The 15782-nt window shown below is 38.7% G+C and overlaps 1 protein-coding gene across 8 annotated transcripts in view; it reads left to right on the forward strand.

Annotated features, from left to right (window-relative positions):
• Nucleotides 1–15782, forward strand: part of LOC139114430 (GTPase-activating Rap/Ran-GAP domain-like protein 3) — a 288529-nt gene that overhangs the window by 209155 nt on the left and 63592 nt on the right. For 6 of the 8 annotated variants that reach the window (XM_070676162.1, XM_070676161.1, XM_070676168.1 and 3 more), the window contains exon 2: nucleotides 8234–8303. In XM_070676162.1, coding sequence (XP_070532263.1) covers nucleotides 8234–8303 — 70 coding nt within the window. Of the gene's footprint in view, nucleotides 1–1891; nucleotides 2127–8233; nucleotides 8304–15782 lie in introns of those variants that run through there. The other 2 variants (XM_070676167.1, XM_070676165.1) reach the window with 2 other exon arrangements.

A 15782-nucleotide genomic window follows, 5' to 3' on the forward strand; every position in this document is an offset into this window, starting at 1 on the left:
CCCTGCGCGCGCTACTTCATGCTTTGTTTGGCATATGCAGGAACCGACACCTTTCTTGGAGTTTTTTGTACACGGAAGCTTTTAACCTGGCCAGTCAATTTGATTTCAGCAGACCCTTGTCAGAAACCTCGCCATTTTTCTGGCATAAGACGCGCTGATGCAGTTGGCCCCTGTAGGGATAATTACAGTATAGCTAAAGGCATTAGGGATTTTACTCCTGTTGCATCATGCCCATCACCGACAGAGCTGCCGCGAAACAAGTTATATAGGCAACATCTCAACTAATACCATCGTGGTACGTTACGTCCGTGAGACAGCAATGCTGGTTGCTGTCGATAGTCCAGACCGGTATAATATTCTACCAAATCGCGTCAACTCGATCACACATTTTCAAATAAAATAGATATAAACATAAGAGACCGTGTCATTTGTAACTGAAATCACAGACTTGTACAATGTCCGTGTAATGTTTGGCAAGAGGGCATTATTTGCGACATAGGTATGTGGTTTATAACCAAAACCGTGTCATGTTACTGATTTCCAGTACAAAGCGAAATCAATGTGAATCATGATTCGCACTTACACCATATATGACATTATGCAAATTTGCTATGACACGTAACTTGAACACTTTTCCCTGAGTATTGATATCTATCTGAGTAGGCTTTGCTGTCAGTATAATCAGTCAGTAAATGTACATACTGTTACCATTTTCACTCCAGCACGCACCCACGTTGGCATAGGAAGCGCATGAACACAAAGCCAAAGCAAAGTGGAAGAAGGAAGAAGGAAGGGGGAAAGAATGACAACTGATCTCTCCCTGTAGACTGGTAGTAATTTGCGTCGTGAAAAGTGGGAGTAAATTCCTTCAAAGGCGATCATTTAAGGACAGGGTAAACCTGTCCAGATGGGTACATTCTGCGCCTCCAGATTCGGTGTGGGCACAATACTGTATGGCACGACTGTCAGACTGAGAACATAAGTCTAATTGCCGCCCTCTCACGGTCGCACAATGCTTTAGGTTATGTGGAGGTATAAGAACTGTGTCTAGTGAGAGAGAATCTATGCAGAAATGCGATTTATATCCACCTTTGGAACATGTCGGTTCGTATTATGAAAATGTGAACGGCGGTATGCTCGACACTGGATTTGTTGTCGAAGTTCGTAAACGCTCACATCCCCTCTTGAGCTCTCGCTCGGATCGGTTGCTTTCATGATTTTACCCCTTGTACACCCTATCATATATGATTTATCACGGTAAAACTCTTGACTCTCTCCAGTTTGTGTTGAAGATGTCTAATTACATTTTAATATTGACGGATGCTGACATGTTCAACACTGCGTGGGAAAAGCTTACATTTTATATCTTCAGAGACGTGCATCGCTCGGCGATTAATCAACGTTAACTTTGTTATTGTCGCAAGGTAAATGCAAAAGTGATGTCAGATACAGATAGTATCTCATCCGGGAAACGTCATTTTTTACCGCATACATGTCTCGCCAACTCGAGGGTATTACATTTTTGCTGGTCATTACCCGGAACAAGGAAAACCAAACGTATCTAGAAGCCAAGCCTTCGTAGTGCGCCATCAACGTTCAACTCATCTGAGATACAACAGGGAACCGTCGATGTCCGTCCTTGTTGATATCCTTTGGTCGTACGTGAAATATTAACAGGCTTTTCAGTTCGTTAATTCCCAGACGTTTAATTCGTTCAGCAATTTTCATCAGCGCTGTGCTTCCTGTTCCGTCTCCATGCCAGCGAGGCCACCGTTTGACTTCTGAAAACAAAATTGTCAATAACTGTTGTCATGCTCGTGGGCTTCTTTCCCTAGTAACTTAGGGGGTTCGATTACGATGCTGGCGATCTCGCCTCCTCCGTGTGTGTGTATATAAACTCTTTGGTGTTCAGCTGTGACACAGAGCACAGTACAGCCGTTCGTCTGAACCGAATGACACCATCCGACGATGAACGCTCTCTGGATAAAATGTAGCCAATTCGGCAGCAGTCGGCAATCTCGCAAAATCTCGCACAGTTCAACCCCAGAAACGCCAAGCATCTACATCGACGACAACGAAAACGACGAAGAGGACTTCTTTCAGTTCAGTCGGAGGCGAGCGAAAAGGTTTGTCGTCAATTGGCTATCTACCTGTAGTCTCAGGCGCACGGCATGAGAATCAAGTCGTTTGATCTTAAAAACTAATAGTCTAACCCATTAGCGTTCTGAAACTGTCACTGATTTATTGGTTTCAACCATTCAATCCGACGATTTTTATAGATTTTTCCGTCTTCACAGAAGGCGCGTAAATTATCGGAAAACTACACAATGTTCCTGGCATTGTGATGAAATCGTTCACGTTGTATAATGTCCATGTGCGCATACCACTCAGAATCAATTGGCAGCCACAAGCGTTATATACTAAACTTTCAAACCATTGTGCAGAAGTATTTGGAACTGCAGGGCTATAATCATTTTCCGAGAACTCCATGACGGAGCAAACTGCTATCTGCCGATCCTTGGTCAGCGAAGTGGAAATTTGAGGCATGGGCGTCTTCTATTCCGTCTGTATAATTGCTTCATTTGGGTACAACACTGTAGCTCCCGGCTCTGCTCTCTCTCCCCCGAAGAGCGGCAGGTGATAACGGTAATAACAATTTGGTGTCTCATCATTGATTTGAATTCGCCAATATCTCCTTGACGGCGACAAGGGAGCTAGCCCACTGAGGCACCCCCTCCTTCATTATCCTCAATGTTGTTTCCTTATACATTCACTTTCAGCTGACAGGAAACAAAGCTTATCTGTCTGCCCTGCAACCAGGTCCATCATCATCATTTCCGCCTGCGTTTCATGCGACATGGCTCGTTTCATAATTACTGAATGCTTTCGGTAACCGTTTCCGGCGACCGTACCGTAGCAACCTAGAATCACATACACGATTTGTATGAACTGCAAGCTGTAGCATGCGACACGTGACTGTCGGTGTAGATGCATTTCCCTCACTGTATTTGTCCATTTCGGTAATAACTGCCGGGGACTGTGTTAAAGCCACCTTGTGTCCGATACCGATTGTTTTATCTTCTTGGGGCTATGTACGTATTCACGTGGCTGGCAATGCATTTGCACGTATATTTATCTGTATTTTATTATATTTGCAGAGTCCCCTTGAATTTGACAATTGTCGACAAAAATGACCATTCTGAACAAAGTTGACCTTTTGTATGCTGTCTCCGAACTTGGTGATCAATTAACTTTGACCCAAAATTGGTTCTTCAATGATGCCGTCGTTCACACTAAAGCCACGTCATGACGTGTTTTTTCTTTTTTTACAAAACAAGCTAATTTGCAATGCTCTACACGAAGGTGAAAAAGACGCATATACTAGTATATGCCGTTTCCTCACAGTGGTGCATTCTACGCATGCGCAGAGGAGTTTCATGTTCGCCGTGCCTCGTTCACTGTTTAGGTTATTCTACTACCGTCGGCCTAGCTAATTAATCAAGCGAGAATCTCGTTTATCAATTCAAGCGAGCGACGATATATTGCCCTTTACCGAATGACTAGCCATGACGGTTGCTTTAAATATATTCCACACGATCGACCGAAACTTTAATTAATTTTGAACCTCGTCCAGACGGCAGATGAAGATTTCTCAGCCCCGGAGTTTGCGTGAATTAGGCAGGCGAATTGAAAAGCAATTTAAACAGGCACAATGCGGATCTTTTTAGGGACATCACGTTTCTAGAATGAAATATCATACCACTCGAACTCATCCTTCCTCCGTAACTACGGCAGTGATAAATGTAAATACTGCAATGTAAATAACACTTGCTCATATGGCGAGATCGATTTCGTTTTTTGGACGTGGGTAAAAAGCAAATCTACATTAGACATTGCGGAGGCCATTACAAAGAAGATTTAACAGTGCGTAGCCGATTCCAATCATCCATATTTTGTATAGCTTGGGTCCACAGACAAAAAACACGTAGGTAGAGCATGGGACGTATTATTTCTTCAAAGGGTAATACATGAGACTCCTGATATTGACAGACACAGATCCGATTCACTACATGTGGTATAATAATGTTTTCTCCTTTTTTGTTTTTTGTTTTTTTGCTTTTTTTTGGTGGGGGGGGGGTTGAACAGACTGGACTGTTATCATCATGGGTTGCCATTGTAAAAAGGCATCATTTTCAACCTCGCTGCTAAGCAACAGTTATATTCGATAACCTAGGTCTACTGTCAGACGCGTTAGAGAATCATTACGCCCGATCAAAATCACTGATGTTCTCGCGTGTTTCTCAGATTAATTGTAAGGAGTTTCCGCTTCGCCGCTGCTTATAGAACGACGGGCACACTGGGTACATAAGCACATCCTAAGATTAGAGGCGATGTTTCAATTATGGCTTTTAGGCAAACAAAGTTATTAACAGGATGTTTCGAGCCGGCGAAGTTCGTACCTTAAAGGGCCTGCTGTAACTTTTGAAGCCATTTTCTTAACGACACAGTTGTTATTGTTGACGTGTGGATTCTTGTTCTCTTTAAAATCTGATTGGAACTAATTTGGGATAATCGGATGGTGAAGTAATGTCGATTCAATCTACAAATGTTATCTCATCTGCTTTTCTTTTTATATTACACACGTGTTTTTATGAGTAATTTGTGATATTGCAACATTCAGCTATATGGCATCTAATATTTTTGAGAAATTTCAAAAACATATGAAAATCCAATCATGCCAAATTAGTTCCAATCGCGTTATTAGAATCTCACATATGAAGGCTGTGTTGACAAGCTGGACACTAGGCCTGGCTGATATGATTTGAGGAATACAATCAGAACATAACTTACGAATTGAACAAAAATGATGACACAGACTTAAGGTCGTACGCGCCTCGAAAAGGGAAGACTCAAAATTTTGTTCAACTTTTCCTCATGGAAACGTTCGACCATTCTCTTTCAAAATCGCGAATAAAATTCAGGGTCACAGCGAAAATTTTGGTACAAGAGAAACAAATCACCCAATTTTACTGATATTTGAAATTCAAAATGGCCGCCATCCCTGTGTTCTCTCTGTAGGGGGAAATAAAATTCCCGATTTTCACAAAACTAAGCCGTTGAATACTTTAATTACTCCACAAGCTTCAAAATGTGCCTTCACAAGTGGTTGGCTGAAAGAATATTGTAGAAGTTTGAGTCTGTGAGTTGTGTCCCAGACGCCGTCTACCTTAAGTAGGTCATGTTGGAATTGACATTGCAAAGGTCAAGTGTCATCAGTTTAAATCAGCTTCCACTATTCCGACTCACGGAAATGTAAAAATATAAAAATGTAATTGAGAAAATTCTAATAATCCCAACACTATTGCATAAAATTAATTCTAAACTACTGTTGATGCAAAGCATGTGCTTGCATATCAAAAAATCTTAATGTAGGATGAAGAAATAAAAAATATTACGCGTAGTCCTTTCGTATACTGTATTCACTGTTAATGGCTTGGCATTGACGACACATAGGATAGCAATGTTTTTTTTATAGAATTGATGCATAAGAATGTGTGTTTGAATTAATTGTTTTGAATTTCCTTTCTTAGTGAGTTAGTTTTCTGTTAGTTTTGAGTGCTTTGTTTTCTTAGCTTTGTCAGTTTTTTCTTCTGTGATTGATGATTTCAGCACAGGCACTAGCTCGTCTAATATGAGATGATCTGTGCTTTGTAGATTCTGACGCAGTGAATACCACAGACTCTCAATTTTGTTGTATACGTCTCGTTGTTTTATTTGCATAGTGATTTTAATTGTTCTATCTTGTTATTATTTTCGCCTTTTATTCCCTTAATTTGTTTTTTTAGTTTTATGCATTATAATATTTTTTTTTACACTGGTCCTTCCGAAAAATCTGTACATTTTTTACTGAGGGAGATAACCAATATAAATATGAATGAATAAATAAAAAATTAATTAATTAATTAATTAATGAATTCGGAAGTATAATAAGGAACCTTAAGCTATGTAAAAAATCTATGTTCGATTTTCTTCAAATTTTTGTTTTATGATGTTTGGATTAGCGCATCTCAAAAAAGATTGTGGTAAATATTGGAAAACGAAATTTTAGCCTTTTCTGACCAAGTCATCCTAAACCAACATATAAAAATCAAAGATCTCTGAGACACAGACAACTGTGTCATGCTCTACAGTTTTGGCGCGCAAAAATCGCCAGTTTTACGATAGCGAGACAAGTCAGTGAAACTCGTGTTTTGTGCATGGTTTCAAAGGTCTCCAGTGTATCGAACCTGCCTAAATGCATCACAAAGGCCATGATTGCTTTTCTAATTTCACCCAAGGTGACGTCGACCTGATAGGGACTGATCGACTTGACGGGGAAATTGGCTTAAAGCGTTTGTACGTGTTATTGCCCAGCATATAAGGTCCCTGCGTTATTAACATACCTACAGTCCGCGTCAGAGTATCTAAACTGGGGATTGTGGTCAGTGTGAAACCTATCAAGCTCGGGGTAAAGACATCGACGATCGATTTGCTAGATAACTTGAAGTAAAAACCTGCTGAATCACTACTAATATATCTGGTGCGTTCCAATTGATCGTGGGACGTTACCTTTCGTGTCTACGCGCATGACCATAGACGCTGATGTATTGAAACACTGCGCTGCCGGGGCGACTGCTCTAGGTAATCTAATATGGTATTGTACCTTCTTAAGGTGTAACAGTAATTATGTGTAAGAACACATTTTCATATCCTTGTTTACGATTGGCGATTGCTGCGTGCAATTTAATTTTTTTCAGCCCATTCGCCATCACTCGGGTTTCTCTAAATACTGCAAGAAAATGTTCGGATTTGGGGGAGAAAAAAACCTCGTAGGACCCTCACCCTTTCCCAGAAATTTTAAAGTGTTGTTTTAACCGTGTGGCAGAGGGGCATAATCTAACGAGGTTTAAATTGTGGTCGAGTAGCGGTTGTTTGGACTAGCAGGAAGCGATTGTCCAACACGATTCTCATAGCCAAGTTGTTAATTGCACGAGCAAATATTTGCTGTGTGCTTTAGCGAGTTAATGTACCGTGCCTTGAGTATGTTTAAAGACATTACCGAGTACGCCAAGCATTCATATTGGGTAGTGGTTGTCATGTAGGCTTTAATCAACGACAGCGGACTTTGTGTAGCACTTCATTCTTGTTAGTCGACCTTTGTTCGCAGAGTTGATAAAGCTGACAGCGTTTTGCGCATTATTCTTAATAATGTTGTTTTTTCTCGAGCTGATGAATATCACAGAGGTCATTCACCTAAAATATAGACCAATATCAGTTTGTGGGGTGATAAAAAAACATTAGTCAACATTATTTCTTATTTCATCGGAGTACTTTTTTGAATTGAGCAAGTCTGTAAAGTTGTTTGTAAAACATGCGCTTCATATCATTCGCGTTTGTTGCTGTTACACACGCAGTGATCGATCCTTTCGGAGAAAAAAGTGTTCGGCGCTATCAAGGGTTGTTCTCTCACCGACATCCAAATTGACTTCTATTCGACAGCTACCTTCGGTAATCGATACTTAAAGGACTATTTGCTTCTCGTAACTGCGCTTGAGCCGACAGACGCGTACAGCCAACAGTGTATTTGTGCAAATTTCTGCGTTCTTCGTAATCTCATATACACCTCACTGCTTTGTGAATGTCTTTTGCGCGCCAGGCATTAAACTTTCCCGGGAATAAGACTTAATAGTAATATCCTTCGAATCCTTCTGGTAAACTGATTTTTTGTCCGGTGACAGGGTTTCACCTGGCCTCGCCCTGGAAGTTTTCTTTTTTTTTCAATTAAGAAACGGCGTATGCTTTATGCACATGAAGCAATTATTTTTTTTTTCAAAGTAAGGTTTCAGAAACAATTTCTTCCCAGAGATTCTGGCAAAGATTTCGATGGGGATGCTGTACCGCAGGATGAGTTCGCTGTCCGTGGGGTGTAGCATTTGCTTAGGGCAAGATACAGAACCAATTACAATCGCAATAAGCATGAGCGCCGCGCGGTGTTTTTGTATCGACACGCAGTTCTATAGCAACGGCGGTATGTGCACTTACACCGACGATAACACAATTTATTAACTTGACAGTCTGGCGAGGATTTTTTGTTTTAATCTAATTCTTCCATCCGTATTGCTGCCTTGATAACTTTCATGCCTTGACATTTTTACTGTAAATATTTTTTTCTCTTTCTTTTTGCCTCCTTCAGCTCCCCTGCCACCGAACTCGCTTCCAGGCGTGGCGTCTTCAGTCGCCGACACTATGGCTCCGTGGAGCTGGTAAGTAGAGCCCGAGAGATGCATGATCGTTCCGATATCGCCCCCGACACCGCCAGCCCCCTTGGGTGATTTTACAGCAAGAGGCTGGTGAATTTGTATGATCACGACTAATTTCAATCTATCCTGCACTCGAAACAGGACAGAAACGACTAGACTTATAGGCTGTCATGCGGCTGGTCATCCATATGGTCATTTTAGTGATATTTTTCTCCATTAAAATTTAATCACTTCTCGCCTCTTTTACCGGTGAAAACTTCGTTTCTTGATAGCATGGCGTAATGTTTTAATTTTGCAAAACATAATTTCTGAGATCTTTAATCACCATGATCTTCGATTAGCATGTGCTCTCTCTCTCTCTCTCTCTCTCTCTCTCTCTCTCTCTCTCTCTCTCTCTCTCTCTCTCTCTCTCTCTCTCTCTCTCTCTCTCTCTCTCTCTCTCTCTCATATGAATGAGAAAACAACCGTAAAAGGAAATGACAAAAACAACAACCCGCATTGTTTTCCTTTATAAGCTCAGGTTTGACGATTTCTTCATTTTATTTATTTTTTTTAATTGAGCAACTCTGGAGAATTGTTTGTGAAACTCATGCTTTTCGTATCATTCGCTTTTGTCGTTGTTACAAACGCAGTGATCGATCCTTTCGGAGAAAAGGTGATCCACAGTGTCAGGGGTCGTCTTCTCGCTGACATCCAAATTGACTTGTATTCGGCAGCAACTTTTAGTAATCGATGAGTTTTTCTCGACTGCGTTTGAGCTTAGCCGACACTGTTTGGGAATGTGGAAAATTCCTGTACGTTTGCAATCTCATGTATACCCCATTTATTTGCATTATATATATATATATATATATATATATATATATATATATATATATATATATATATATATATATATATATATTTTAAGTAAATTACTTCAAGTTCAAGTAATTATTTTGTTAGCTAAATTTCACGCATCCTACAAGTATCAGACAGAACTATACATATTGAACGAGAAATTCTCTTCAAGTATCTGAACAAATTCATTTTTTTGTTTGTACACTTAAACGTTGGAAAAATATACATGTTTAATTGCTTTATGTTGATGTGTACCCAAGTTTTGAGGTCTGGCCACTGAAAACGCAAGTTTTGTACTTGACTTACGTCGATTAAATTACACATTTGAAGTGTAATTATTCGATGAGGATCATCGTCACTGAGGCCCTTTTTATAACCGGTGCAATTGAATCCATGTAACCAACCATTTCCCGCCTGATATATCATCAAATCGCAACCATCGCTTTTTGCGAGGTAATTTCTCCCAAACGAGGATAAGGCACGACGTTTTTGATTGGTTCGTTTCTCACAACAGCAGGGTCACCGTTTCTTCGACCATCACTTGACATAAAAATAAACTCAGAGCCCAGTCTCCGGACTGCGTAGCATGTTCATGTATGGGATGAAGATGCCCGAGAGAGTGATACAACTATGTGATTGACGTGTACGATTATAGAAACAAACCCCTTGTGTCAGTGGCATTGACCTTTAAGTGGAAAAGAAACTAAATGTTAAAAATGAGAAATCTCTAGACGCTGTTGGCACTTTTCAATTAGTTCAAGCTTTAGGTTCAGAAAAATAATCTTTGCTTTTCTTAGATATATCTGACCTTGAACTACACATGAATCTGGGTAGTGCATCTCAAAGGTAATCACGTTTACTGCTTTGGCTTTGGAAACTGAGATCGGACGAGATTGGACGAGATTTATGGCTTGGCAATAATCTTTTGAAACGGTTTCAGTGTGTTTTAGCTTCGCATGGGGTACTCTATATAAAAGAAGTGGTTTAGTAGCAGCGATGGATCAGAAAGTATCTCTATGAAAATAATGGCAAGAATCTTACTTTTGATTGTTATTCCTGATTTGGAATAAGAATGCTTGAAAGTTTCCTTGGGGAAAGTTTTGGCAGAAGTCATTCACTACAGAGGTGCACGCTGCTGGAAAGCATTAAGTTTTATCATGAACACGACATGGCTAAATGTACTTCTGATGTGCCAAATAATTTATTGGCAATGTCGCACAATGGAACAAAACTGAGCTATAGGGATGTTGTATTGAATTAGATTACGTACAATGAACGTACAAATATCGTTGATAAAGAAAGGTCATTTGATATATGGCTTGCACTTTTTTTGACAAGAAAATATATGCAAAGTAAAAAAGAACGTCCATTTAATATCACACATATAGAATCTGAAGTTGCAGCTCGAATTGTTTTACCTGTTCATATAACTGACAAGGAACGGAGTTGTAAAAATGTGAAGGAATAAAAAACTTTACAAAAGAGTCTTTAAATGAAATCGGCGTTTTGATTCCCTTTCGGAATGTTGTATAATTCATTGTAAACGGTTTTATGTCTCCGGGTAAGGTTAGAAAATCAACCTTACTGATGTGAACCAACTCAGGAAAGTGCGATAAACGTCAGCGGTTGTGCGGCAGTTCGTAAATACCAATCAGTTTTACTGTGCCCAGCCCTCGATTCACGAGTTCTGACCTGGCTTGTTATCTGTGTCCGAGGCTACCGTAAAAGACGCCATATAGCAGGGTACCATGAAAATGGAATTATCGAAATGGACCTGTTTACCGGGATCTCATCGCGGTGATAAAAGCAAAAGAGAAATCAGTCGTTTGCATTGAAACCAGGGCATAACTTCATGCGTTAGCTAATCACGGATTACCTTTCCTAGATGTATCAGAGCGATTACTAAAATCCAGGTCGAGGTCACGACAACTGCAATCCATCTCTCTCTCTCTCTCTACACTACAAAAGCCAACTTGTTTCATCGGTAATGGTCCCTGAAAAGTCTTTAAAGGATACAGCGTGTTATGCATTTGCCATTTCTCTCCTCCAACGCATCATCTTATTTCTTGTCACCGTTAGTCCCCGGTTCAAATCAGACGTAAACAAATAGGGTACACACATTACGTGTACATACAGTGTACACTTGATCTGCCAAGAATTGTCGCGATCTCAGCTATATATCTTGTATACCTTTTAGTACAAGAAAAATGTTAGGTTTCAAAATTCTGTCTTCCGCAGGCGATCTCAATAACACTTATCGTGCATCGTGTAGCTATACGTAAATCACACCCTTTATTAGATATGAGTCGTTATATATTACCTTATTGTAAGGTATTGTTTTACAATTGGGAATACTGCCCAAACTATTTCTGAAAACGAAATGTGTACTCTCTGCGAGCGAGAGTATTGCCAGCGGGAAAATATGTATACATGACGTCATTAAATATTGTGGCGCCGACAATTCATTCACCATTGATACAGAGAGGCTTGACTGAATGTCATAACGGTATGTTTTAAGGACAGGACTGCCCTGTTTATGGCCTTCCAATACAAGAGAACAAATACATACTCATTCATTCCACGTGAATGATTTAATGAAGTGAAACCCGTGAAAGTTGCTCTGGTCGTGATGATATACCTAGTCCCAATCATTACTGAATCTCGTAAAACAACAATGGACAAAATAACATTTTTCATACATGTTTGAAAGGCTTTGATTGATTGATTGATCGATATTATGTCAATTTATTTACCTAGTTTTTGTCTCTCCACCCATCTATCTATAGTATGATTGTATTAAATAGACTTTTATTTACTTATTTATTTATTTATTTATTTATTTATTTATTTATTTGTTTGTTTACTTGTCTATTAATAATAACTATTAGACATATTTATTTATTTATTTATTTATATGTTTATTTGCCTATTAATAATAACTGTTGGACAACTTCGGAAAGTATGTCGATCTGTGTCTCAAGGAGCAATATGGTGCAATAGGACATAGATAGATAGATAAATAGATAGATTGACAGACAGAGAGACAGCTAGACATCTAGACGCATACATACTTACGTATGTAAATACATACATACATACATACAAACATGTTATTCTTATATACATACATGTTATTCGTGTAATATGTAAAAACATACATACATACATACATACATACATACATACATACATACATACATTCATACATACACACATACATACATACATACATAAAATAGGACAGACAGAAAGGTATACAAGTATGGTACATTATTAAATTACATGCTTACATGGGTTACGTGAGAGTGAATCCTCTACACCTAGGTATTGCCTCAAGCAACAATTTCTCAGTGGCGGTGATATCTTGATTATGATGTCCCCAAGCGATACCCACTAACCATGCTATGGATAGACTGTCTGATGGTTAATCAATCTACTGCGATGTAGAACTCTGAACATCTGATGGCCTTCATGTCATCAGTGTGACAATCGCAAAACACCTTGAAATTTCAGATCACCGTGGTGTTGCTCAAGAGGGCATCCCCTGTTCTCAGCAGAATCCCCAATTGGTACCAGCTGTAATTTCGCGAATGGGGAAAGAAATCGAAATAATACCTTCCTCGTTAGCTCTCCGAAGTTTTCAGACTTGTTTGTGTCCAAGCAAGCAATTTGTTTTCTTCAGTCATACTTAATGTTGCCTGTGACCGATTATCAGATTATTTACACGACCTCTCGCCAGATCACGAAATATGAGACAATACCTGGTTGTGTTGAAAGTCTATGACCAAAATCTCTTTGTCACCTGTTGACATCAAAATATGTTGAAATTAACTTAATATTCTCTGAGTTCTGCGCATTAAACGAAATAGCTAATTCTGCGCATTAAAAGAAATTGCTTTTTACCACAGTACAACAACGTTTGCTTTGTAACAGAATGGGCTGGTATTATAGATTTAACATTTTTTTACATCATGATAAATTTCCCGCCATTTTCAAAGCTTGGTCTGATATCATTAGAGAGAAAACTTAGAATACTCTATCCACGTGGATTACGTTAAGTACCGACGGACGACAACTTGTTGTTTCATGAGGATTCGAGTTTTCGTATAAACCCTGTTAACATATGGCTTTGCATATTTTACATGAAGGCGGCCAAATTATCTATCTTGTTTGAACTTGCTCTCGCAAAATCTGTCCAACGTTAATAGGTATGTTTACATGAAGTGATGACGGTTTGACAGTGAAATCATCAAAAAGATTGCATTGCAAATATTTTTAGCTCATGTGCCTAACATCAAGCAATAAATTTTAAATAACTTTATACATTCGTACACGTTCATCTTTCTTGAATAGCACGAACTTATATAATTAACTGGATGCACCTTTCTTGCTCTATTATTAAATTTCTAGGATGATTTATTTTTTGGTTGTTAATTGAGGTAAATCTAACAAGAATTTTGATCAAAGTGTTAGTTGAGCTAAATTTCTTCGTAAAACTTAGACTACTAATGCTGTCTATACGGGCATTCTGACGGTTATTTTGAATTTAATGTGCTTCCTTCGTTATCCTTGCAAGGTAGAACGCGCCTCGGAGACACATATTTGGACTCAAATTTTTACCTTTCTGATCTGCCTGTTGCGAGGGCTCTTTTTCAAGCTCTTGGAGTAAGAAACGTATCACTGTCTTAGTTTTTTTCGAAAATCGCCAATTTTAATTTTCCCCATAGAGTTAACACAGGGATGGCGGCCATTTTGAATTTCAAATATAGGCGATCGTTAGGTAGTTTTTTTTCTGTATTATACCCAACTTTTCTCGTTGACTCCTACTTTTTATTCTTGATTGGGCATAATATGAGTATGGTTGAAAGTTTCATTGAGGAAAGTTTGATCAAAAATATCCAGTCTTTCACTTTCGAGGCGCATACTACCTCGACAGAATTTGTCCGTTCAATCGAACTCCTATGCCCCTTTGGTACGGAACCCCAAGATGATGGAGGCAGCTCGTTAGGGCTTTCTGGTAACTTTGGCGCTGTGATCCGACAATAACAAGCTGGGGCCAAACGATAACAACCGAATATTCGGCCGTTTAATACGTTTATCTCCAACATTTTGGCCGTTGTCTTTTATTTACCGATGAGCTCTTCGTCGCTGCGTTTTTTGAGCACCTATCATGAGCGATACTCTTTCACAGTTGCCATGGTTACCGCTATCGATAGCATCAATTCCTTTCGGAACACTACTTTCTAACTAACAAATTTCGCTTTCATTAATTTTAATACGTGACAGAAAAACAAAAATATCCAGTATATGATATATACGTTGCTTTTATATCCACGTATTGCCATGGGGTGGACTAATTTCTACGTTGATATATATTACCCATAGATTGCATCTGCACCGCTTAATGTGACTATAATTCTTTCGAATGATCGAAGTAAAATTATCTCTCTCTCTTTCTTGAAATACTGCGCCTCTCACTTCTCACACAGGTTTTTTTCATTTCATTTAGCTGTCAACACCATCGAGTGGTTATTGACAATAAATTCGCAACGCGGTGTCCATCTCAATCCATTAGGTTATGACGATATATTCCCTTACGCGTATGTCTCTAAGCACCGCTGACATCACACTCTAATTTAGCGCGCAAATTAATTGGACAAGGCAAATCAAATTATCCCAATTTGATTAAACTTTACTAAATGTTTATCCTCTGAATTTCGCGGAACTTTCAAGGCCGAAGTTGTTAGGGCGGCTGTCGTACTAGCCCGTTTCTCTAAACGCTGTTTAATGGTGCGGTGTAAACTGAATACAATAGAGTATGTCGCATTACTTCTGTAAGAACCCAACAAATGCTGCATGTTACATATTTCCAAAATTTTAGCGACTTTGCAAGGAAAAGAAAATGAAATCCGCCTTCAAATGTCTTTCTGATCTGTTAAACATCTCATATTAATTATCTATATAAATCACGTGTCTAAGATAATTTAAGTGTTTAAGATTAATTTTAGTTTTTAGCTACTATAGAGTGTAGTATATAGAAGCTATTGGGATGGGTATCGTCCGGCGTCCGTAGTCAGTCTGTATATATGTCAGTCTGTATGTATGTATGTATGTATGTATGTATGTATGTATGTATGTATGTATGTCAGTCTGTATGTATGTATGTATGTATGTATGTATGTATGTATGTATGTATGTATGTATGTATGTATGTATGTATGTATGTATGTATGTGAGGCGTCCGTCCACTCAAATGTCTTGAGAACCGCAGTACTTACTGATTTGATATTTGTTGTGTAGATGAAAAATATGATTTTGAGAAACTACTTTTTTCAATTTTTTGATATTGTTGAAAATAGGCACATTAATGCCAAAAAAGGCGTTTTTGGTAAAAAATCTTCTTCTTCATAACCGCTGGTCAGACAGCTTTGTTATTTGGTATACAGGTCCCTAGGGATAACCCAACTTAGATTTATTAAAATTGTGATGAAATATGCAAATCTGCATTGTTAAGGAATTTTTTTTGTCATTTTTGAACAAATTTGACTTACATTGCATGTAATTCTTGTACTGTATAAACCCTATCAAATCGCCCAGAAAAAAATAATTAATATGATTTTAAATAATTGAATTAATTAGGAA

Source organism: Ptychodera flava, chromosome 16 (genome assembly GCF_041260155.1).
Source record: "Ptychodera flava strain L36383 chromosome 16, AS_Pfla_20210202, whole genome shotgun sequence".
NCBI lineage: Eukaryota > Metazoa > Hemichordata > Enteropneusta > Ptychoderidae > Ptychodera > Ptychodera flava.